General features: G+C 54.4%; 1 protein-coding gene across 9 annotated transcripts in view; it reads left to right on the top strand.

Moving 5' to 3' along the window:
* The window catches only part of SZT2 (SZT2 subunit of KICSTOR complex), a 55,765-nt gene that overhangs the window by 22,550 nt on the left and 10,205 nt on the right, over positions 1-23,010 (top strand). For 2 of the 9 annotated variants that reach the window (XM_068689772.1, XM_068689766.1), the window contains exons 22-61: positions 241-441; positions 559-671; positions 1,176-1,317; positions 1,699-1,863; positions 2,571-2,775; positions 3,013-3,125; positions 3,598-3,856; positions 5,180-5,345; positions 5,428-5,520; positions 5,701-5,782; positions 5,895-6,176; positions 6,532-6,670; positions 6,923-7,039; positions 7,147-7,210; positions 7,540-7,725; positions 7,796-8,134; positions 8,288-8,477; positions 8,846-8,920; positions 9,102-9,240; positions 9,438-9,552; positions 9,795-9,915; positions 10,044-10,196; positions 10,308-10,410; positions 10,781-10,898; positions 11,209-11,320; positions 11,748-11,866; positions 12,261-12,425; positions 13,051-13,135; positions 15,799-15,987; positions 16,090-16,287; positions 16,646-16,815; positions 17,005-17,171; positions 17,563-17,660; positions 18,232-18,364; positions 18,475-18,602; positions 19,173-19,303; positions 19,734-19,916; positions 20,362-20,632; positions 20,875-20,954; positions 21,266-21,391. In XM_068689772.1, coding sequence (XP_068545873.1) covers positions 241-441; positions 559-671; positions 1,176-1,317; positions 1,699-1,863; positions 2,571-2,775; positions 3,013-3,125; positions 3,598-3,856; positions 5,180-5,345; positions 5,428-5,520; positions 5,701-5,782; positions 5,895-6,176; positions 6,532-6,670; positions 6,923-7,039; positions 7,147-7,210; positions 7,540-7,725; positions 7,796-8,134; positions 8,288-8,477; positions 8,846-8,920; positions 9,102-9,240; positions 9,438-9,552; positions 9,795-9,915; positions 10,044-10,196; positions 10,308-10,410; positions 10,781-10,898; positions 11,209-11,320; positions 11,748-11,866; positions 12,261-12,425; positions 13,051-13,135; positions 15,799-15,987; positions 16,090-16,287; positions 16,646-16,815; positions 17,005-17,171; positions 17,563-17,660; positions 18,232-18,364; positions 18,475-18,602; positions 19,173-19,303; positions 19,734-19,916; positions 20,362-20,632; positions 20,875-20,954; positions 21,266-21,391 — 6,035 coding nt within the window. Of the gene's footprint in view, positions 1-240; positions 442-558; positions 672-1,175; positions 1,318-1,698; positions 1,864-2,570; positions 2,776-3,012; positions 3,126-3,597; positions 3,857-5,179; positions 5,346-5,427; positions 5,521-5,700; positions 5,783-5,894; positions 6,177-6,531; positions 6,671-6,922; positions 7,040-7,146; positions 7,211-7,539; positions 7,726-7,795; positions 8,135-8,287; positions 8,478-8,845; positions 8,921-9,101; positions 9,241-9,437; positions 9,553-9,794; positions 9,916-10,043; positions 10,197-10,307; positions 10,411-10,780; positions 10,899-11,208; positions 11,321-11,747; positions 11,867-12,260; positions 12,426-13,050; positions 13,136-15,798; positions 15,988-16,086; positions 16,288-16,645; positions 16,816-17,004; positions 17,172-17,562; positions 17,661-18,231; positions 18,365-18,474; positions 18,603-19,172; positions 19,304-19,733; positions 19,917-20,361; positions 20,633-20,874; positions 20,955-21,265; positions 21,392-23,010 lie in introns of all 9 variants that reach the window. The other 7 variants (XM_068689771.1, XM_068689763.1, XM_068689773.1 and 4 more) reach the window with 6 other exon arrangements.

Here is a 23,010-nt window from a genome sequence, read left to right as displayed (position 1 = left end):
GGTATCTTGTCCTTCTCCCTGGGCATCAGAACAGTTACAGTAGCATGGCGAGTCAGGGCAGGGCAGCTCGTGAGGCTGGCACTGCATCTCTGCATCCTCCAAGGCAGCCCTGCAGGAGTGCTGGGGGAAACTTGTGGCTGTGTGCAAGTGTCACTTTGCAAGGGGCTGCTTCCTGGGAGCCTGGGCTGGTGGTGGCTGTGGAGATGCTGTCTCTGAAGTTGCCGTGGTTCTGTTTTGGAGCAGAGAATGAGGAGGTGACCAAGGACTCTTCATTTGTGCCCAATGAAATGCTACTAAACCTCTTCCATGGCTGCCTGCAGCATGACCTCAGTGATCGGGAGATCCCCATGGCTGATGCTGATCACGTGGCTTTCATGGAGCAGGTGCTGCAGCGGGACCGTGATGGCCATCAACCACCCTTCACTCTCCCCGTGATCCGAGGTACGGGCCAGGAGCATGGCAGCAGGGACGCTGGCGGCTGGGGTGTCTCAGGAGCCTTGCTTTCTAGTCTTTTCCTCAGCTGGTGTTCCTAAGGTTGGTTTCTCTGCTCCATTCCAGAAGAAACCTTGAAAGCCTCTGGGACCGGGGAGCAGCAGGATGCTTCTGCATCCTATCATCTGGTTGGCAGCAATGGCACCAGGGATATGACTGGCTCCACGAGTACTCTGCAGGTACTGTTATGCTGCTCTCCCTCCCCTGAGTCCTCTCTGGGGCAAGGCAGCAGCTGTTGAGGATGAGGAGATTTAGCAAATGGGTTGAGAGCATTGAGAGGCTGCTGTTTTCTCCACAAGTGGCAGCAGTTTAAGCTGCAGCCTGTGGCTGAAGTCAAGCAGGTATCCAGTAGACGTGTGGGCAGTTGCACTCACCATGGGCCTAGCCTGTTAGAGCAGCACTGGTGCTGCGCTGCAAGGAGCTCAGAAACCATAGGCAATCATTGCCTTGAGGTCAGAACCAGCCCCAGCAAAGCTGGTTGGAGTTAAGCATCTCGTGACTGTGTGCACTGTGCTTCCTGGAGCCAGGCTGCTCCGAAAATGCTGCGTGGACTCGCCACAGAGTGATTTCAGCACCGTGCCAACCAGCAGTGGTGGAGGAACTTGCTCTGTGTGGTTGCTCCTTGCCCTGGGGTATGCCGTGCCATGTGCTGTGAACTTATCCGGCTTCTGCTCTTTCATCAGAGCCTTGGCAATGCAGAGCTGCCTGAGGATGATGCGACCCTGAGTGATGCTTCGGGGCCCTTTCCCCCGCAGTGGCGATGCTACGCGAAGCTGGTCAACCCGCAGCACATCTTCCTGACCTTCCTGCCAGCCACCTTCTCAGGTGAGGCCCCCTGTTGTGGGGAGGGAGAAGATCCAGCAGTCCCAAGCACCTCTTTGGGAAAACAATAAAAGCAGAATCAGCTCTTCTAGGACGGAGGGAAAACAGAACAGCAGAATCTAAACCCAGTGTTCTTGTGCTATATGGCCAAGGATAGAGCAGTGCCAAGTGATGAATGTCTTGTTCTCTCCTTGTGCTGCTCACTGCTGATGGGATGGTTTGGGAGAGTCCCTGCTTCTGGGCATTGGGGCTGGTAGGCTCAGCAGGAGGAACTCTTTGGAACACAGGCAGTGGGAACCTCTGCCCTCTTGGGGATGTACATGGAGGGGTTAAGCTGCTCACACTGAACAGAGGAGGATTGTTGTGTGTTTTTTTTTTTTCCAGATGTGCAGAAGCTGATGGCGTGTGGATTGGACAAACCTCCAAAAGATGAGAGTAGATCTGGAGAGGATACCCTGAGACCTGTCCCTGCAGAGCGAGGCAGGGCTGAGCCTGAAGAAGGGGATGCTGCAGTGCCATTACCCACCCTCAGCATAACGCCAGCGCATGGTACTGCCCTCACAACTACACCCGGCTAACATTAGGGCAAGGCCTTTCCTTGGCTATTCCCAAGCATCCCAGTTCCTGCTGGTGGGCAGGTTGGGTAGCAGGAATAATGCACCACTACAGCCTGTCAGCTCCTGCCTGGCAGTCAGCATAGTGAGGATCAGAACAAGGGGCACAGCAACACCTCAGCCAACTTTCATGCTGTTTATGGGAGAGTGAAGGAGCGCAACGTGAGCCGAGTGAGCATGGCCCAAGCTGGCTCCCTGTGGGCCGGGAGGCTGCAGGTTTATAGAGGCTGCTAGGAATGGCAGCCACTGGTTTGCACAGGAAAGTCAGCAACTATCGCATTATGATCCAGGCTGGCACTACCAGCAGCGTGTTGCCTTAGGGAGCAGGGCACAGGTGGTGTCTTGGTGTGTGACATTTGGGTGATCAGCCCCTGGTGTAGTCAGCCAGGTCTGCGCTGGGGTTGGCGGGTTGTGCTGCTGCAGGAGGTGGTGACGGAGGTGACAGGTCACAGCTGCCTAGGAAGGACATCAGTGTGGCCGAGGCACTGCGCTGAGTGGTTGGGTGCTGGCTGGGGGTTTGCATGGTGAGAAGCTTGTAAAACCAATACCTGCCTGTGGATGCTGCTGGGGGAGCCATGACCTTGCAGGCCAGGAATGAGGAGCACATCAAAGGCCTTTGTCTCAGGATTCTTTCTCTTGCAGAAGTGAGCCGTGACACTGGAGAACAGGGTGGCCCCTCACGGAGAGATGTCCACATCTCCTTCTGTCGCCAGAACTCACAAAATGAGCTAGGCGAGTGTCGCAGATTTCGCTGCCCCATTTATATCTACAGCTGCTCTCTGGAGTTGTTACGGGAGCAGCTTGTCAGCCCACGGACACATCGTCCTCCCCGGGACATCTTTTTCAGGTAATGCCAACCCTGCTTGGCTCCTAGACAGAGGGCAGAGCTGCATCTCTTGTCAGGAGTGCCCCTGACAGGAGGCTGGCTCTAGCCCTGCCTTCTTCTTTTGGCTTGGCTTATCTACCTTAGAGCAGCCACTGCCTGTGCACGTGTTATGGCTCTGCTTTACTGGCACCAGAGCCATTTACAGTCTAAAACATGCTTTACAGGTGCTGAAGGCTTCTGTGGCTCCTTTTTTCCCAGGTCCCAGTCTCTGGAGCGTCCTCCTGCTGCTGCTTGGTTAGACCACAAGCATAAGGAGCTGGTGAGTTACTGCACACTGCTGCAGGAACACTCCCACCAGTGCTACGTGAAAGGTGAGGAGTAGCATGATGGGCTTTGAGGCAGCGTTGGGGCTGGGCCCTGGGTCTCTAAGAAAGCAATGTCTTATTTTTCCTGTGGTGTTACCCCGAGGAAAAAGGGAGATGTTGTGGGACAGCTCTCTCACCAGGAAGGATTTAAAGCTACCTCAGTATATTCCCCGTGGGCCTTGCACAGGCTGTTCCTGGAGCTGTGCAGGGCTGTGGTGGTGGGATTCCTTCTTGGGCTTTTTCTCTCACCTTCAGGGTGAGAGATCCCTAGGCTGCTCTTGGCATGGCCAAGGCCAAGCTAACGCACAGTGTTAGACATCCTGACTGAGTCTTGTCTCCCAGCACTGACTGCATTGACAGCAGCTCTGTGCTGGCACTTGGTGAAAGCCTGGTCTTTGCTCCCCAGAATGTGCCTATTGCATGATTCTCATGGCCTCACATCCTTTCAGTGGGCTCAAGAGCTGTGTTTGATCCATAGGGCTGTTCAAGAGCCTTCAGCAGTCACACAGCATCAGTTCCCAGGACCTGCTCACAGCCATGGACTACTGCGAGGAGCTGCTCCAGGAGATCGACATCACCAACTTCCTGCTGACAGTGTGCAGCCACGTCCGCTCCTTCCGAGAGAGCCACCAACACTTCCGTATGCACCCCAAGACGGCCAGTTTCCAAGTGGGCAGCGTAGAACAAGAGGAGGAGCAGAGCTCTAGGGAGCGGGGTGTCTTGGTCTCTGAATCCAGGTAGGGGCCCACCTTGGCCTTGCTTGTGTTCTGAACGCTGGGCTGGGACAGATCAAGGATCTGCTGCTGCTGCTTCTAGGAAGAATGTCGTAGGGCAGGTGTTAAGAGATGTGTGTAGGGAAAGATATTTCCACTGGAATATGCACCTAGTATGGTGTCTACCAGGACCTTCTTGTTTTTATGATCTCTGGTGACGTGCATCTTCTACCTGTCTCTTGTAGTCTTAGCTTGTAAGTCCCAGCTGGCCTGGGCTGAAGGGCAGTTTGCCTGCAAGTAACACTCTCAGATATGTTGTTTCTGGAGCATGTGTCTCCTGCTGCCTGACTCATTAGAGATTTGCTGTTGACTCTGATGAACAGGACAGGTGACATCAAGCTTTACCATTTGATCGTAAACGTCTGTCCTGCTAGGATATTTCTGAGGTTTGTGTTGCCTCTGGAAACCTAAGGAGGGAGAAATACTCTGCCTTACTATGCTGTGTGCTGAAGAAACATTCTAAGTTCTTCATCCTCTGTTTGCTCTTGGCTATCCTTGGTTCCTTCATGTGAGTTCACTAGAACTTGTTGGGAATCCCCAACCCTATTTCTCCTCACGTTGTAAGTGAGCGAGATGAGGCTCTGTTTTTGAAGAACACTCACTGTTTGGATAGTGCGGTCACTTCATCAAGTGCAACTTTCACAGAGAGAAGCTGTGGGAACTTTTCTTGGTTTATAAAAAACACAATCTGAGTTGGGATTGGTGATTTATAATAAACATTTCTGAAGGACGTATAGCTTGTGATCTGCCATCTGTATTACTTTGGGCACCTGGCAGTACCCTGACCAACCTTCATTGCACTCCCCGGATCAGTTTCTCTGAGTTGTAGGGACTGATTCTGTCACAGAGCCGATGTGTGTGTGTGGGCCTGAGCTTTGTGCTCTCTGTGCTGCCAAGACATCAGGAATGCTGGCATGGCAATATTTGCTGTGAAACGCCTTGAACTGGGTTTTGGGAATTCACACTGCTCCAGGCTGATCTTATACTCGGCCACTTGTCTTTGTTTCCCAGGGAGGGGATAGCGTGCTGCAGAGTAAGTGACCACAGGACTGGTGTGGTTAGGCTGCCTCTGGCCTGGCTTCAGACAGTCTCGGTGCTTATCTGGGTTCGTGGGTGGGAGGAGGGCTTCTGGGGCTACATGGGTGGGGACTGTGGGGACATACAAGTCACCTCGTGTTTACACAGATGAGGTGTGGGGAACTGTGAGGTGGGATGCTTGCTGGGTAGATAATACATATAACTACTGCTTCTTGACTTGCCTGTCTGACCTGTCTGCAATCCTTTCAGTGCGGAAATGGAGGACTACAGTGAGCAGGACTCCCATAACGTTGCTAGCCCTACAGAAGAGCCAAAGAGTAGTGTGGGCACCAGTTGCTGTTCAGAGTTTCCCCTTTCACTGCTTGAAATTGGACAGCCCTGCCAGGCACACCCTGACTTGCATAAAATTATCCAGGTAAGGAACATGGGAGCTTGGCTTGGCTCCCACAGGACAGTGGAGTGAAATGTCTGCCTCATGTTTGGGATTTCTCTTTTAGGAAAAATTCCTGGAAATTGGAAGTTTACATTTCAAGCCAGTGCCATCAAATCCTCACTATTTCTTCTACTGCCCACCATCAGCCAAGAAAGAGGTAGGCATGGTGCTGCCCTGGCAGGCACCTAGTCTTTGTGGAGCGAAGTAGCTTTACTTGTCATCAGATCTGGATTTTGGGCTGGTGGACTCCTTGGCAGACTGAGCCCTTGGAGGGCATCAACAGCTTGCTTTGCTGCCTGGCACGGTTCTAGTACCTGCCCTTCTCCTCTCCCCCCAGGAAGAGGCATCCCGGGATCAGACAGACAGGAAAGGCAGTGAGGAAATGGAGGGATCAGAGGCAGAACTGGCAGCTGAAGAAGGTAAAACTTGCTTGGTCTGTCCTGGACAGAAGAAGATACCTCACTGTGGTGATGTCAGAGCTTGGCTGCATCTGGTGGGGTCTGTTTGCTAACAGGGATCCTGTGTCAACAGGAGCTGTGTCTGGGTGCTGCATTGCCACAGAGAGTGACCCAGAGCTGGAGGTGGAGTACCGTGAGAAGCTGGAGCATGAGTTCCCCGACACAGATTCGCTCTCAGATTCCAACACAGTGAACCAGGATGACGACTCCTTCAGCGTGCTGGGAGGGGACTCGCTCAACGAGCAAGAGTTCCTGGAGCAGGAGATGCCCCCGCTCTTTGTGCACCTCACCTGCTCCGTGAAGCTGCGCAGCCAGCACAGCTCCATGCCTGTGCAATCCCTACCAACCTGTCTAGGTAAGCACAAGCCTTGCTGTGAAGTTACAGGGCAGCAGGGCATCTGTGGAGTCCCAGCTGGGGGAGCACCCCTGGAACAAACATGCTGTGTGCTTAACAGCACTCTGTGTACTAGCCCTCCCTGTACTGGAGCCCCCACGGTCTCCTAGCATCAGAGAGAGGCATTCTCACCAGGTCTCCCACTTGCTGTGGGTTTAATTATGGAATTATCATGGAGGATGGTGATATTCTTGAGCCTGTCCAGGTGTGGGACAATAGCCACCACTTGCAGTCTCTCTACTTGCCAGCAGGCTGTGTGTGTGTGCAAGCAGAGCTGTGTGTTGTGTGATCCCCTTCATCTGGGATCTCTCCTCAGGGGAAGTTCTGGGCTGTCTGGAAAGCTGCCAGGGCTTGAACACGATTGATCTGGGGGACCTGTGTGTGACACTGGACATCTTTGTGCTGACGCTACCCCTGGAGATAGAAGTTGTGAATACAGACATCCTGCACAACAGGTAGGTGGGGAGAGGCCCAGCCTTTACCCGTCCTCTGCCTGCCCTTCCCAGCAAGACAGTTTCAGGTCCTCTCTCTGTACTGAGACTGGGAATTATCTTCCTCACAGAGCCTGCCACAGCCCTTAGAAAACTAAGGTTTTTCCAGGATAGGCTCGCCTTTTAGAGGGATCCTTTCTTTTTCCTCTGGAGACTGTCTGTTTATCCTCTCTGGCTCAGAAGCTGATGCTCAGCCCGCTCTCTCTCCTGTGGCAGATGCACCTCAGAGAGCAGCGTGTCCTTCACCCGCTCTCCTGGGCAGCCATCCTCTTTCCGGTCAGATGAGGATATCATGCACAACTTGGACCGGCTCCCGTCTACTGGAGATGAGAGGTATGGTGCTGCAGCTTTTTGTGGGCTCCTTTTGCTGCTTAGGAGCTGCGCTGTGGTGGCTGCATGAATGAGAACAACTGACAGATTATTCTTGTGCTATTCCCTAGGCACCCTGCACTTTCCAACCTCCCTGGAGTGCACAGGCAGGCGATTGAAGCCACTATGAATGAGGTGAGGCAGCCTTGCCCGTTGCTTGCTTCTAACTGGAGCAATTTGCCACAGCACACAGCTGCTGCTCCACGCTTCCTAGCCTGCTCCAGGCTGTAGCCTCTGTCAGCCGAAGTGACTTTGCTTGTATCACACAGTCTGTTGGCCTTGTGCTGCCCAAAAACGTGTAAAATCTTTACTCCAGTTGGGGTGGGACAGGGGGACCTCTCTTCCAGAACCCTTTTCTTAGGTACAGTAAGAAGGAAATGAATAATGGTGGGACTTGGGTGAAAACGGGGGCAGCCTTGCAGCTGGAGGTGACTTAGGCTGCTCTGTGTCCCTGCTCTGCTCAGATTCGCTGGCTTCTGGACGATGAGATCGTGTCTGCGCTGCGCCACTCGCAGGTCATCAGCACCTCCATCCTGCACCGCGTGGCCACCCACATCTACAACTCCAAGGGGCGGCCCAGCTGCCACAGCGAGGTGGTGCTGCTCCAGTTCGTCTTTGGACCCGAGCACTCGCTGGAGAAGTTCAAGGAGGTAAAGAGGGGGCCCTGAGGCAGCGTCCTCCCCATAGTTAGCGGGATGCTTATTCTTCCCTGTGTTGCAGGAGTTCAGAAGAATGGCTCTACCAGGCTACGTGCTGAATGCAGAAGGCAGTGACTACCACTACATCTCCATCAGCCGCCTGCACTCCAGACGGGCAGCCCCAAACCCTGCAGGGACACCGTGCGTGCAGCAGCAAACTGGAGGGAGCACCAGGACAGCCCTGGGCCAGGCAGGCCGGGAGGGGAGCAGTGAGGCAGAGGCAGAGAGCTCTGCGCTGCACCATGCAAGCTGTGCCCTCCCAGAAGAAGCCCAGGGTCTCTGGGGGTGGCCAGAGAGTGAGATGCGCGTTGTGCCAGAAGCTGGAAACCCTGTAGGTGGGGGCAGCCACGTGCAGGATGAGGTGAGGGACACTAAGGTGGTCTGGTGGTGGGACAGTGTGGGACCTTCTGCTAACTGAAGGCGGAGGGATGCAGGAGGGTGATGTGCAGGGGTGTGGTTGGGTTTTGTGCCTGTTTTTCTGGTCATTTTTTTTGCAACTTTGGCTTGTGTGCAGGTCCCAGGAGAAGCACTGAGCCTTGAGCAGAGCAGAGCACCTGGCCATGACTCCCTGGAGGAGACAGCTCTAGAGACAACCATACAGTCCCTGCCGTCCTCGTCTTCTGAAAAGGGCAACAGTGAGAAATCACCGTTAGTGACACCATCTGCAGCAAGCCTAGTTGAGTCTGTAACACAGGGCAGGGAAGGTAGGAGCTGCAAATGTGGGCAGGGTGTACCTCAGCCTTGGAAGCTTTTAAGGGAAGGGCCCAATTTTGGCTGTAGTGCATGAAACACATCTGTTATTCCTGTTCCAGTCCCCAAACACCAGAATCAGCACTCAGGGCTACTCGTCTCCCCTTCCCTTGCCGGGGTGCAGACAATTTGCTGTTTAATGTTACCTGGGGTAGTCTGTGCTGCTGCACTGATAGCCATAATGACATGAAATTCCTGGTGTTACCAGTGATGGCTGCCTGAGGCCTGTTCCCAGCACTGCCTGCCCGTAGCACTTCTCTAACATGTGGAGCATGTGAAGGGGCTTAGCGGGTGCTTTCATCAGCTCCTCCTCCCTTTGCAGGCTCCAGCAAGCAGCGTCCCAGCCGCGTGCAGAGCCTTGTGTCAAGCCAGGGCAGCATGGACTCTGACCACCTGGGTGAGTTTGGTGCTGACAGCAGCAGCGTGCAGCCAGGCTCTGGCGGTGAAGTGGTAGCAGAGGGCACGGGGCTGTGTGTCTGGGCTGGGCTGAGCCCTGAGGACAGGGCTTGGGAATGGCTTTAACCTCCCAGAGTTTGCTCTTCCCAGTGGCCTGGGACTGAAGTGTGGATGCGTTGCAGGTTACGATGGGGGGAGCAGTGACTCGGAGTACGAGGAGGCGTTAATGAGCGACCAGGAACCCAGGTGTCCCCTCATGCCGGACTTCTGGCTCATCATAAAAATTGAGCAGGACCGAGTGGAAGTCTATTACCACACACGGTAAGGAGGGTCCTGCTGTCTGGCCTCATTGTTGCTCGCTCATCTCTGTGGGCAGGATCTCCTTCCTGCCCTGTGTGGGTGGGGAGCTGCAGGACTAGACTGGTGCTCTGTGTGGGGAAAGCCACCATCCTTTCTGCACACACAGATGGGCACTGTCCAGGTGCCCTACTGACCCCTCTCTCCCCTTCCCTGTAAAGCAGCCTGAGTGTGGAGAAGGCAGCAGAGACAGAAGAAGAGCAGCCAGGGGAGTGCCAGAGTCTCAACCAGATGGTGGTGAAGAAGATCAGTGAAATCTGCAGGGTTGTCAATCAGGTAACAAATTGCAGAGGACAGCGGTAGAGCTGCCAGTCATTAGATGGCTTAGATGAGAAGGGACCTCTGGAGTTTGGCTGGTCCGGGCCCAGCTCTGAGCAGGGCGTGGGAGCCAGTTCAGCAGGTGGAGTCCCAGCTTGGGGGTCAAAGGAAAAGGGACTCTGTCTGGCCCTAGGCCTTCCCCGTTGCTGTCTTGTGTGGCTGTGGAAACAACAGGACTTGTCTTTTCTCATCTGTTACAGCGCTTGCTGCTGCAAGACCTGCACGACAGCCACATATGCAACTCGTTGCTGGTGGCAGAGAGCGAGGAGGACATTTGGAAGAGTGAAACTCCCTACAGGCAGCGTGTCTTGCCCACAGATGGTACGAATACTCCTTTTGGCTCTGCCTCAGCAGCAGTGCAGCTGATTTAAAAACAAAATCAAACAACAACAACAAAAAAACAAACACCATTGTGTGATGGCCCCAAGGACGTGCTATTTTCTTTGCAGATTACTCGGTAGAGGAGAGCTACCAGCCCCGGGACTACCTGGCTGCCACCATGCAGTTCATGCCAGGGCACTTCGCTTGTGACGTGGTGTGGAGCACGCTCATCCACGTGCATTCACGCCTCAAGATGGGCCCCAACATGGGGGTCTCGCGAGGTGTGTACCACCCAGGTTCCTCCTCACTGTGTGTGTCAGGAGTCTGGCTTCTGGCTGGACTGGCACGACAGGAGGGGGTGTGGGGTAGCTAACGTCCCACGTTGCCCACAGCTATCCAGGCGCTTCGGTCGGTGCTCAACGCCTTCTCTGTGGTGAACAGGAAGAATATGTTTGTCTACCAGGAGCGTGCCACTAAATCTGTCTTCTACCTCAGGTAAGAGTCAGCTTGACGTGTTGGCGTGACCCTGCCCTGCTACATATTGCACCCGGCTGAGAGCTCATTGGGGCAGGAAGTGTCTACCCAGCCTCAGGGACCCTGCTGTGACCCAGGCAGCAAATGTCTGGTTTCTGATGAATCAGAGTCATGTCAAACCAGACCCCTGCTGCTCCTCCTGCACTAAATCTTTACCTGGAAGGAAAAGTGTTGTTACGTGAGGGAAACAGACCCATTTTTGTACAAGCTCTGTGCTGTAAGGACTGATTCCTGGGAAGTCCTCGGGGGAGAGTAAGGAGGATATATATCTTCTGGTATGATGCTGCCATTCTTGGGAAGGGAGGCTGACATGTCTTCCTCCTATATTCAGGCTGACTGAAACCACGTACAGCGGGAAGGTGTGGGAAGCAGAGAGCACCGGTAATCCAGCATCTCGCTCCCTGGCACTGACACGCAGTCAGGAGCCCATCTACACTGAGGATCTAACAGTGAGTGCTGCTCTCTGCAACTGCACGTGGGTTTTGGTCACAGAGTGCATGTGTGGAGTAGAGGAAGATGGGTGTTTGGGGAAAAGGGGGAACTTGGTAGTTCCAGCTACCTGGATTTTATGTAGGGTAAAACTTATATTGCGGGTGTGTGTGTGGCAGCAGTAGGGGCTTCTGCCTGACCTTGCTGACAGGTATGGCTGGTACTGGTTCTGGGATTCACATGGGAACTGCTTTCATGCATCTGTTTTTTGTTGTTTGTTTGTTTGTTTTTGTTTTTTTTTTTTGTTTTTTTTTTTTTTTGCCTTTCCAGGGCTCTCGTTCCTCTCTGGACACAGCCTCATGCCGTAGTGTGGATTCTGCTCGCCCAGTGGGACAGGTAGACAGGCACATCCAGCTGATGGTCCATGGAGTTGCCCCAGCAGGTAAGCATTACAAAAACAGGCAGCAGATAAACTGTACTGCTGCAAAGCAGAGGAATGAAGCTTCACTTGTTGACCTCTTTGCTTGAACAACAAAGGGAGTATGTCCCTCCTGAGCAAGCAGCTCCCCTTTCTGCCTGGGTGGAAATGTGAGGAAAGGACCCAGAGCCCGTGATAAGACCTCTTGCAGACCAGGTGGTTTGTGCCAGCTTTCCCTGTGCAGAAGTACATTTGCCTTTACTTTGTCAGCAGTCTTTTGTGGTCAAGAGCAGGTGGACAATGATGTCTGAAGAAGTTGATGGTGGGGAAAGACATGTTTCCTGTGAGAAGTGTTTGTGAGGGTGGTGCATTCTGGACAGGTATAGGGAGATGGTTGTGGTCATAACCAGATGAAGTGAAAAAGTTGCTTGTGCCTCTGCTTCCTTGTTAGGGCCCGAGATCACAGATGAGTTGGTGAAAGTGCTGCGCAGGCGCCTGGATGAGGCCACCCTGGATATCATCACTGTGATGCTGGTGCGGAACTGCAAATTGACCCCAGCAGATGTTGAGGTACGTACCAGGATAACAGCTCTGCTCATCCTGTCGCACATCACTCTTTTCCTTCTTTTTGACCCATCTCAGCCCTTCTCTGCCCCAGGGCAGAGAAGGCCAGGGCAGTCTGCTGCATCCCATCCCAGCTCCAGTGGTTGCTTAGTCTGGCATTCGCAGACATACACACTGTGTGAGTGCCAGGGTAGTTGGTGGGATCACCCCTGCTGGGGTTCCCAGCATGGCAGGGCCTCCCTGTGGATACACATTGGCCCCATGTCTGTCTCAGGGTGCTGTCTGGGCTCTGCACACTGTGCTCTCCCTTTGTGCACCCAGCTGTTGTCATTCAGATGCATATCAGTGCCCCAGGGCATCCTGCTAGACTCAGCTAAGTTTTAAAGCCTTCTTTCTGCAGTTTATCCAGCCCCCTGGGACGCCACCCACAGAAGTCCTGCAGTTTGTGCTGCCACCTTCAGCTCTGCCTTGGCTGCATGCAGTGGCCTACTACCTGCGCCAGAACCTGCTCATCTTCCTGCACACCCCGAAGTACACGGACAGCAACGTGGAGCACCACTTCAAGGTGAGGAGAGTGATTGTCTGCCCAGCTGCCACCTGCTGCTGGGGGGTGCTTGCTGGGGCAGCTCAGCTGCTGTGTTCCCAGCTCTGCCGTGTGTTGTTAGGGAGGAATTGACACTGAATAGTAAAGTCTGGAGGAGTTGTGCAGGGCAGCAAGCAGATCCTGTGTGGCTTGGTGTAAACCCAGACAGGCCTCGCTTTGTCTCAAGTGGTCGCTTGCTGTGCAAAACGTAGCAGCCATAAAGCTCATGCTTTATGAGCTTTAGTCTTCTCCCAGGAGCATGAGAAGAGACCTACTTGCAAAGTTGAGCTTGGTACATTGCGCAGCCAAGCTCTAAAGACTGAAACATTGGGGTTAATAAAAGTTTGGGAGCAGCTACCCACTCCTTCAGCATGGCCATAGCAAGAATAGAAGGTGAGGCCAGATGTGCAGTGCTTTGTAACACTGCATGGAGCTGTAGGAGGGTCCTTCTGCCAAACACTTGCCAAGACTCCGCTGCTAAGTGGTTTTTAAGTAGGTATGGACTGCCTGCTACATACTGGGGAATGAGCTCTGCACATGTGGACCTCTGCTTCCAGTCAGTGGAGGTTCTCTCATCTCTCACTTTTTTCTTTCTTGTGCCCCTTAGCACTACTTCAACCACAGTGGCAGTGTCCCTGACCAGGATCTCTACCTGTACAACAAGCCGGGTGGCCAAGGCACTGGTGGCAAAGGTACTGTGCTCAACTCTTTTTTTTTTTTTTTTTTGAAGGAGGGTGTGGGGCTGTGCATTGGGGAGCGACTTCCCATGTTGGAGAGATCTGAATGACTGAGGAGGGCCAGTGTCAGAGCAGTGGCTAAGGGATGTGCAGGGCGTGTGCTTGGGAGACTGCAGAACTGCATGGATGATAGAACGGAACTAAGGAGTCCCCCAGAGCAACTTGCTAAGCTCTTCCCATTGCTGTATGAAGCAGCTCTAGATTGCAGCTGCTGTGGGGCAAGACATAGCCTGGGGCACAGCTGTGGGGGCAATGCCTTTGCTCTTTTCTGTGGACTGCTGGAGGAAGGATTGGATAGGGCTAATCCTGCAGCACGCTGTCGTGTCATGTTGTGCCAAGGCCATGTGGTCTGTTACCCGGCCATCGTGAGTCTTGTTGTGTCCCTTGTGCACAGTCTGAATGTTCTTCTGTTGTGTAGGTACCATGTCGGACCTTGTGCAGCACCTCTTTCCACTCTCCCACTTCCAAGGTAGCACCTCTGGCTCCAAGTACTACTCTAGTTTCCCCTCTCGTGCAGATCCCTGGTCCCTCTGGTCCCTCTGGTCCCTGCTGTTCTTGTTCCCCTCGTGCTGTGGCTTCAGCTCTGACTCCTCTGTGTGTCTGTGTGTGTGTCCATCCAGTTGAGTCACCTTTTTCTTGCTGGCTGGGTAAATGAGCAAACAGAATAAATGAGCAAACAGAACAAATGAGCAAACAACCTGCTTGCAGGCAGTGAGCTTCAAAGTTCTACAGCCCTTTTCCCTGCAGGTCTAAATGGCCATCTCATCCCTGAGGACAGGGATTGTAGTCTTCCAGTTGCAGTCCCAAGCCTCAGGGCTTGGCACCATCACGCTCCCTGTGCCTGGGCTGGGGGCTGCCTTGCACACCGAAGGGCTGGAGTGACCGGGCACCTCTAGGTGTGTACTTTGTCCTTCAGGGAGCCTGAGTTGGAGGGGGCTTAGAGAGCCCTTCATAGCTGGGAGCTTGCAGGTCACTTGCACCCCAACATCTTCACAGGGCGCGATGGATGAATGCATAGCCAAGCTCCAAGGCTCTGGGCAGGAAGGTTTTTGGCAGCCCTCGCCAACTTACCTCTTCCCATAGCTACATAGCTCAGGCTGTGTCCACCCTGTCAGGGCTGTTTCTTACCTGTTGCATTGCTGCTTCTCCGTGCTCCTGTGACAGAACTGGCAGCCTTGTTCCCTGCTGGCAGGGCAGCAGCAGCCATCGGCTGTGCCCCAAGGGACTGAGCCTGCTGCGGTGCTTGGCGCTTGCTTGGCAAACCAGCTCCTCTCGGGAGCACGTGCAAACAAGCATCTGCTCCTGTGGCTGCTGACCTGGCCCGCTTGAAAGCACTGCTGTGGGTCCCCCCTCTCTGGAACACGTGTCCTAGCATGAGGAGGACGTGGGACGTTGTGCTCAGCCGTTACCTCCTCGCTTCAGGTGGACTGAAGCGGAGTGGAGCTCCAGGAAGGGCTGTGGTCTGGAGGCCTGCCAGAGACTTACTGACACCTAAATCCCAGAGAGCTGCCCTGCTGCAGCAAGAGGCCACGTGAGGCAGGAGGGTCTTGAGCGAGGCTCCAAAGGGGGATGGGACTGGGTGAAGTCCTGGTTTCCTCTTGCTTTGATATTTAGGAAATGATAAACTTCTCCATTGTTTGCTGGATAAAGGGTTGTTCCTGTGCCTGGCTAGGGGAGAGAGATGTCAGAGTCTGGTGCAGAGCACCTGTGAGATAAGGCAGCTTCTGTATTCTTCTGCCAACGGCTTATAGATTAAGATTTCCTCAGCCTGAATGCAGGGATGCTGCACTCTTACCTGAATGCCCAGCTCCCTCTTTCAGGAGCAGCGCTCTCTATCTCAGAGCCCTCTCCCTTGCGCCTGGCATGTCTTGGAGGAAAGGGTGCTGAGGAGTTTACATTTAATTAGGCAGGATGGAAGCCAGGTTGTTTGGCTGGTTAGACCTGGGCACGGGCTGCTAGGGCTGTGACAACACCCACCCTGCACACCCTGCCATCCATGCCTCGGGGCAGCTTTGCCATCCAGTTCCCCAAGTGCTGGCTCAGTTAGCTTGGAGGACTTTTGACCTTACAGCTCCATCCCCACTGCTGTTCCCCTGGTGTCCTGGCCAGGAGATGGGCTGTGGGGGGTGAGCTCCTGGTTTGTTTTGTCCCCCAGCTGTGCTGATGTGTGGGGAAGGCACCCTGTCTGCAGGCATGTGCAGTGGGAAGCAGGCCCTGAGCATAACCTGCAACAAGGTGTTGTGTGTAGTGTTCCTCTGCAGGGAGTCAGTGTCCTGTGAGCCCAGAGGGGGCTGTTGGAGAATATCTGGGCTCTGTCTGTACTCTGTCCCTTGGGAGGACAGGGACAGTGAGCCCCATCCCAGAGGGATGCAGGAGGGAGATTCTCGGGGTGACGGGGACACCCAGTGCCAAGCAGCGTGCTTCTTGCCCTGCCTCCCGATGAACACAGCTGGTTACCTCTCCCCTGGCTGCTTCCCTTCCCGTGGGCTCTGCTGTGTGCACCCGTGGCACTGTGAAACCCAAGTGGTCAGAGGACAATCCCAAGCCCTGATGGGCAGGCGTGGGGTGGCCACCGTGCCCCTTAGGGTGACAGGGGCTGTCTGGGGCTCTCCCCACAGGGATCGCCTGCATTGCCCTGACGTTTGTGGATGAGAACGGCAGCCCCATGGTGCTGCCCCACGGGGAGAGGCCCGACCCCCTGAGGACGGCTGCTTCCTCACCCATCGTGGGCCTGCTGCAGGAAGCTGACTTTGAAAGCCTCACTGCTGTCAGCAAGCACCAGCCTGAGGCCAGCACCCTGCCTTCAGGTAGGCAGTGAAAATTGCTGATTCCCTGCTGCCTCTGCATCCCCCGGGGCGCCTCCGAAGGTTGGGGGTGCAGAGCCATGCAGGGCTGCCTCTCCCCAGCAGAGCCCTGCGTGCTGGTGCGCCTGGACATCTGGGAGAAGGGCAACATCAGCCTGCTGCAGCTGTCGGAGAAGCTGCGCGGGGCCCTGCGCCACGCTCTCTGCGACGCCGTCATGGAGTTCCTGGTGCTGCCCGCCCCGCTCTGCCTGGAGGCCTCCTGCCCCCTGGCTGCCACCGACGTGGAGGAGCTGAGCTCTGCAGGTGAGAGTGGGATGGGATGGGACGGGCACCCCGAGCCCCCCACCAGCCTTGTTTCTCCTCCCTGTGGGAGCTCAGCTTGTGCTGGGAGGGGATTTGGGCCGGGGAGGGAAGAAGCCACTGTCCCCTCTGCCAGCTGTGCTGTGTGATGTCCCAGGGGAGAAGCAACATAAAAGCAGGGTTGGAAGAGATCTTTAGAGGTTGATCTCTGCTCCAGAAGACCGAATTAACTTTGCCAGGTGTTGCTGAGGGCTCCCTCCCTTCTCTCCATCTGGCCAGCCATGGTGGGGTACACAAGCCATGGGCACGTGGATGTCACAGTGGGGAGCTCTAAAGCATCTCATTTGCTCTGTCTCCACAGGAGGCCTAAGGAGGACCATGTCAGAGACCAAGGGCCTGGCCATGAGTACCAGTGGGACTGGCAAGAGCTGCCCTCCACCCTTGCAGTTCACATCTGCCCCTTCAGCCAGCCCTGGGGAGCCAGTGACACCCACAAGCAAGCTGGGCCGCCGCAGCTTCTGGGATATGCTGGTAACACTGCTGGGGGACTGGTGGGGAGCAGGGCCCGCAGGGCCTCGTGGTGTGTTAGGCCAGGAGGGAGAGAAGGGAGGGATCTGGCTGGGATAGGGAGGCCAGGCTTGGTAACCCGGGTGTTTGAGATCAGGGGAGCAGCTGGGCTGTGGATATGCAGAGCCTTAACCCTGCACCGCTTCTTCCTAGAGCAAGGCAGAGTCCTCAGAGCTGGGCAGCCCCAAGACTACTGATGACATTGTGCTGGAGAGGCCAGAAGAGGCTCGCACAAGGCGGCGACACAAGACGGAGAACGTCAAGCAGCACTTGAGCCAGGATCGGGCCACAGCCACGGCTGAGCTGGAACAGGCACAGAGGTGAGTGTGGGCTGTGGCCAGGCAGCTGGGGTGTTGCTGCGCAGAGCTCCCCGGCCTGACATCCCCCTGTCTCTTTGTGCATCTCAACCCTCTGTACAACATCCCCTTTCCTTGCAGTGTCTCCCTTAGGCAGCCAGCTAGGGGAGCTGCCTTCCACACACAAAGCTGTGATCTGTGTTGCTGCTGGGAGCACAGCTGGCTCTCCCTGCCAGAGGTCCCTTCCCCACACAACACCTATGGCTGCAGACCCAGGGGGACAAAACTCAAGCACTATAGCAACCCAAAAAGGGGATTCCCTGGGCTCTGCTCTGGAGCTGGGAGGGAACCATTGCACCTTTTTGTCTTTGTTGGTCTTGATTTTGATCTTGTATAATGATGCTGCTCTTCCCAGGCGCCGAGCCTGCCAGTTGGAAGAAGGGGACGTGGGCACCATGCACCCGCTTTTCAGTCAAACCTGCCAGCAGTGGATGGCATTCATGAACCAACTGGGTATGTATCTCAGGCCACAGCAGCTGTGGAAATGATGGAGCAGCCAGATGTAGCAGGGAGGAAGGATCTGAGCCTCTGAAACACGCTGGGACTGAGAAGCCGCATGGAAAACCCCCACCCATGCGAAGAGGGGAGAGGAGGAGGCAGGTAGCAAAGTGGAAGAGGGATGCCCTTCAGATGGCAGGATCTGGGTCTTTGTGGCTGCTCTGTTGCTGCTTTCTGAATACTGCCCACTCCAGCATTTGTCCTCACACCTCACGCTGGCAAGGCAGAGCTGTCCACCCTCTCTGATGAGGAATAAGGCAGGAAACAAGGAATGTATGGAGGAATGAAGTGCATGTGGGAAATTTGTTCCAGGCTTGACTTCAGGCCGGAACCTGAAACAGGGATGATTTCAGCTTTTATCTTTTTTTGTATTCGTTGTTCTACAGCTCTGCCTCTGCTTCAGGCGAGGCAGGAATTTGGCCTGCCCTGGGCAGCAGCCCTGCAGTGGGGCCTCCTTGGCCTTCTGCACTGCCAAGGACAGGGCTTGGGAGTCCTGGCTGAGTCCAATAGTGCTTCTCCCCCGCAGGGTGCCCGTCCGTGCAGCAGTGCTCAGCAGAGATCGTGTCCCGCTTCCTCCTGTCCTCCATCCTGGTGGAAGTGGTGAACCTGGTCACTGCCCTGGCAAGCGACACCACCGTCAAGGTGTTTGAAAAGATCAGGTGAGTTACGTGGCTCACGGGGGCTGTTCAGCACCAGCAGTAGCCCATCAGCTGTGCCAGCCTCTGCTCCCATGGCTCTGTTTGTCACACACCTTTGCTCTTCCCTGCAGCTGCCATGGGAGCACTGCCTTCCTGCCCTATAAACCCGGCCAGAGTGCCAGTCCTCGCCCCGCAGCCGTCAGACACTTCATCCTGCTGGGGCGCAACTTCCACCAGTGGCGCTGCAGCACGGAGCAGGGTGAGCAGGGTCCGTGGGGTTGTGTGCTGGGGACTTTTGGGGTGGGAGATGTATGGGCAGGGTGCCTCTCCTTGCTGGGACGGGCTGCCTGTGCCCAGAGGTGGGCAGTGAGGTGTCCATTGTCAGCTGCTGGGATCTTATTCTCAGATGTGCTTCTAACTGCCTATTTCAAGGGGTATCTCAGGGGGAGGTATGCAGGGAAAAATATGAAGAACTGGGCAAATAGGATTGAGATGAAAATCATGGGGCCTGGGAGGACTTTGGTTGGAAATGATGAAGCAGAGCCAGGGTGAGCTGACTGATCACACAGGGTTATCACAGCAACATAAGTAATAAAGGTAAAAGTGAACAAAGGCCCCAAGAGGGGAGGCTTTGGGTTGCGATGAGGAAAATACCAACACTGTTGCTCAGGGTCTTGGTTAGATGATGTGTGGACTGTGTTCAGCTGTCTTTTGGGAGTGATGAGCTGAGCAGTAAGTACCATGGCACAATGTCCTGCTGTCCTGGGATGGACTGGTACTGAGGGTGACAGCTCTGGGTACTGAGGGTGACAGCTCTGGCTTCTTCCAGCTCACAAAGGGCTCCAGCGCTTTGAGGCCATGGAATTCACCTCAGCAGAGAGAGGCTCTGACCCAAGCCTCGCTGGACGAGACCTGGCACCCCGGCAGAGGTTTCTCTTCATGGAGATTATTGACAAAAAGGTAGCCATGATGCCTGTGTGATACTGCCTGCTGAAAGCCAGCCTTTTCCCAGCTGGCCCAGGGCTAGAAAGAGGAACAGTGCTGCTGTGGGCAACCAGCCTGCCCCAGGCAGGAGCCCTGTGCCACAAGCAGAGCAGCGGTTCCCTGCAGCTGTCCCTGGCTCCTGCTGTCCCACTGTGGATTGCAGTTGACTGTTGCCCACAGCAGGGCCCAAATCAGCCATGGCACCTGTGCTGCCAGTTCAACACCCTCTGCTGTGGCTGTTAACTGGGTGGTGTAAATGGGTGGCTGTCACTATCCCTGTCCCAGCCTCACCATCTGAAGCCACCTGGAGCTGCAGCAAGTCCCTCCCAAAGCACCTGGAGCAGCCCGTGTCACTGTGCAGGACTGAGCATATCTTTCACCCTTCCTCCCTCTCTTCTCTCTCCAGCTGACACTTTACACCTACAACTGGTCCCCAGACCTGGGAGCCAACTTGAACTGCTCACTCATTCGCCTGCTGCAGTGGCAGAACGCCCGGTCGCACATTGTGCACTGCCTCATCAGCCAGAAGCTGGGACTCTTCCACCACCACTGCTTCATGGACACGCCGTGGCACGAGGACAGCAAGCAGGTAGGGCACCCCGCCTGGCAGGGCACTCCTTTCCCCATCTGCAGGGGCCTTGGCAGCTCTGGGGTCTGAGGAGGTTCACAGACACTTCTGTGCTTTTGTGCACCAGTTGGAAGGCATCCCCAGGGGCTTGCATGCCCAACTGTTACTGTGTCCAGCCAGGATGCTGTTGTCTGCTCCAGCAGACAGCCAGAGGTGGAAAGGGAAGTAGGCTCTGTAGTTGGCAGTATTTGTGACTGGAATATTCAGGGTAGAGGAGGCTGAAGAACGAACTTCCCACTGCACATAACAGCCATGCTGGGCCAAGGCTTCAGGCCTCTGCACTGGTGGTGGAGAAGGTCAACAGAGATGTCTGGAGATGACAGAAACTGGGTTTACTCTGTTCTTGTGAGTCTTTGCTCTGAGGCTGGCAGTAAGGAGACTTTCATGGCTGTGTCTCCTTGCTTAGGAGCCAAATCCTTTCCTGAACTCCACTCTGGAGGTGGATGCACTGATCCGGAGCCCCACTCCCCCACCCAGCAAGGACCAAGGCCGGCTGAGCAGCTCTGCACGCAGCCTGCCACCTCTGCACTTCCATCCCGATGTGGTGCCCTTCGACGAAGCTCTGCGGGATGTTACCACTGTCAAACACATACCCCATGGGCCCGAGCTGGGACCTTTTGACCCCGTGGCTCGGCATGGGGCCCAGTTCCTGGAAATCAAGAGCATGGAGAGGAAAGGTAAAGCAAGAGGCGTGCTGTCACTGGAGTCTAACTGCCTCTTCCCACCCCTGCTCCTGGAAAAGGAGCTCAGAAGGAGCAAACTGGAAGTTCTGGCAGAGGAGGCAGTTCTGAGATATTCCTGTGGGGTAATGGGATGGGTTGTGGCCTGTGTAAGTAGAGTGGGGAGGATGGGAGTGATATGCAGTGACAGCATTTGGGGATGTGGCTTGATACATCTATGGCTGCTCTCTTTCCTCCAGAGCTGGAGAAGCAGATGAAGATTGAGAATCTCTTTGTGACCTGGCAGCAGAGATCAGCGCAGTCCAACATGCCCATCAGTGTGAGTGCAGCTCAGGCAGGCAGCAAAGTGGGCCCAAAAAGGAGCAGTGGAGCTTGGAGTGGGCTGTGTACCAGGGGTGGTATCTGGCCGTGGAGCAGTGTGTTCTGCTTGAACTTCTGGGTCTGCTGGGCTCTAGTGCTGGGATTTGCAAATGGGGCTTTGCTGCCCAGCACTGGAAGAACTGTAAAAGCAGGGTGGTTGCCTAGAAAGTTTGATCCCCACTTGAGCAGCACGGTAATGTTACAGACAGCTTGTTCCTGGTCTTGGTGAGTTATGCATGTTTGTAACTGTGTTCCTCTTGTGCTATGCAGCTGGCAGACCTGGAGACCCTGAAGCAGTCCTCACGCCTTGTTCACTACTGTGCTACCCCTTTGCTCTTCGACCCAGCCTTCCGGCAGCAGATCCAGACTGACCAGCAGGGCAAGGTAGAAGGGAAGGTGAGTGCCAGAAAGGGACAGTGGGGTTTGGTTTTATGCACTGGAAAAAAGAGGATGGCTTTGCAGTCTTTTTTCCAAGATAGCTCAGAGGAGAGCTGACCCCTGCATTACAGGATGAATTTGCACCCTTGGCCCAGGGCTTTCACCATGGTGAAGACAGAGATTGAGAAAATCTTTGGGTCATCAAAGCCTTTTTCCTGCTGTTGTACCATCCCTAGGAAGACTTGGCTACCCAGGGAATCCAGGGGCGAGTCTAGCAAAGCCAGCTGTCTGGCTCTAACCTGTTGGGGAAACAAAACTTCCCCCTGTGCATTCAGCAGCCAGACCCGGTAGAACTTGCCTGGACCCAGCAAATAGCTGGAACAATTGAAAGCAAGCTGCCTGAATCCTGAGCAGGTTGCAGCCTGATAGAGTCTAAGCAGTGCAGATCCTGTACTGGCCATTCATGGTCTGTACGTGTGAGAAGGGAAGAAAAAGCTGTTGTAATTTATCTAAATGTCAAGAGGATTCTGACAGGGTCTTTAAGCAGAGGTTGCTACAGAAATTGAGCACTCAAAAGAGAAAAGAAAAGTATTACCCCAATGAAATCTTAACTTTGTGTTTGGAACAGAGCAAAGTGAAAATTGGCTATTTGATTTGAAGAGCCTGGCAGCAGGGGTTTCAAGGTTGTGTATTGGGTTCTGTATCTGCAGATAAGTTATCGCAGCACATATGAGATGCCAGGCTCGGAGATGCTGTGTAGCACTTCAGATTGCTCCGAACAGAAGGGCTGAAAGGAACTCTCCCTTGAGAAGCCTGTGAAATGAGGGGTATTTTGGAGCTGGGACCTGGTTCCCAGGAAAGCAGAGCACAATGTGGGAAGAAACTTTAATTCCTCCTGTATTGCACACTAACTGCAGAGCCTGTGTGAGCAGAGTAGACAGCCCAGTGGGTTTCTGCAATTCGTGGACAGTTTGATACAAAAGGCAAACCAATTAGAATACATCAGAAAAGTGTGCTGTTATTGTGGATGATATTCGAATACTTTTCTAAAATACTAATGGATGAATGTCTTTGTTTGGACAAGTGAGACACCAGGCATCTTGTGGCTAAGGCACTGAACTAGAGCAACTCGGAGAAGGTTAGAGAGAAGCTGGAGAGACTCTAGGTAAAGAGACCTACTTCTGGGGCAGATGAAAGGGCAGATAGAAATACGTGAGAGAGCCACAGGCTCAAAGGAGGGAGATCAAGAAAAGAAACTTCAGTGTCTCATAGCACAAAGACAAGTAGTATTCAAATACATCAAAAGGGGAACTGAAAATGGCTAAAAGGAAACATTATTCATACTGTGTTACTGAACTAGAAGTAAAACCCAAGATGTCATCAGGATTCATAAAAGAATTGGACTGTTACATGGCAGCAGAAGCTGAGGCACCACGGAGCTCTGTGTGAACCGGCTGAGAGTGAAGCAGGACTTTGCTTAAGCCATTCTGTGGGGGGAGATGTGAATTATCTATCCCCTCCTGCCAGTGCACCTCTTCTGGCAGTCCGTTGCAGTGCTGTTAGGTCAGGCAGGGGCTGGGTAAGCCTTGGATCTTGTGTTCCAGCACGTGCAGTGTCAGCTGTTAGTGCTCTCTGGC

The sequence above is a fragment of the Anas acuta genome, chromosome 8, assembly GCF_963932015.1.
Source record: "Anas acuta chromosome 8, bAnaAcu1.1, whole genome shotgun sequence".
In the NCBI taxonomy this organism is placed as follows: Eukaryota; Metazoa; Chordata; class Aves; order Anseriformes; family Anatidae; genus Anas; species Anas acuta.
This window is presented reverse-complemented; position numbering and strand designations above follow the sequence as displayed.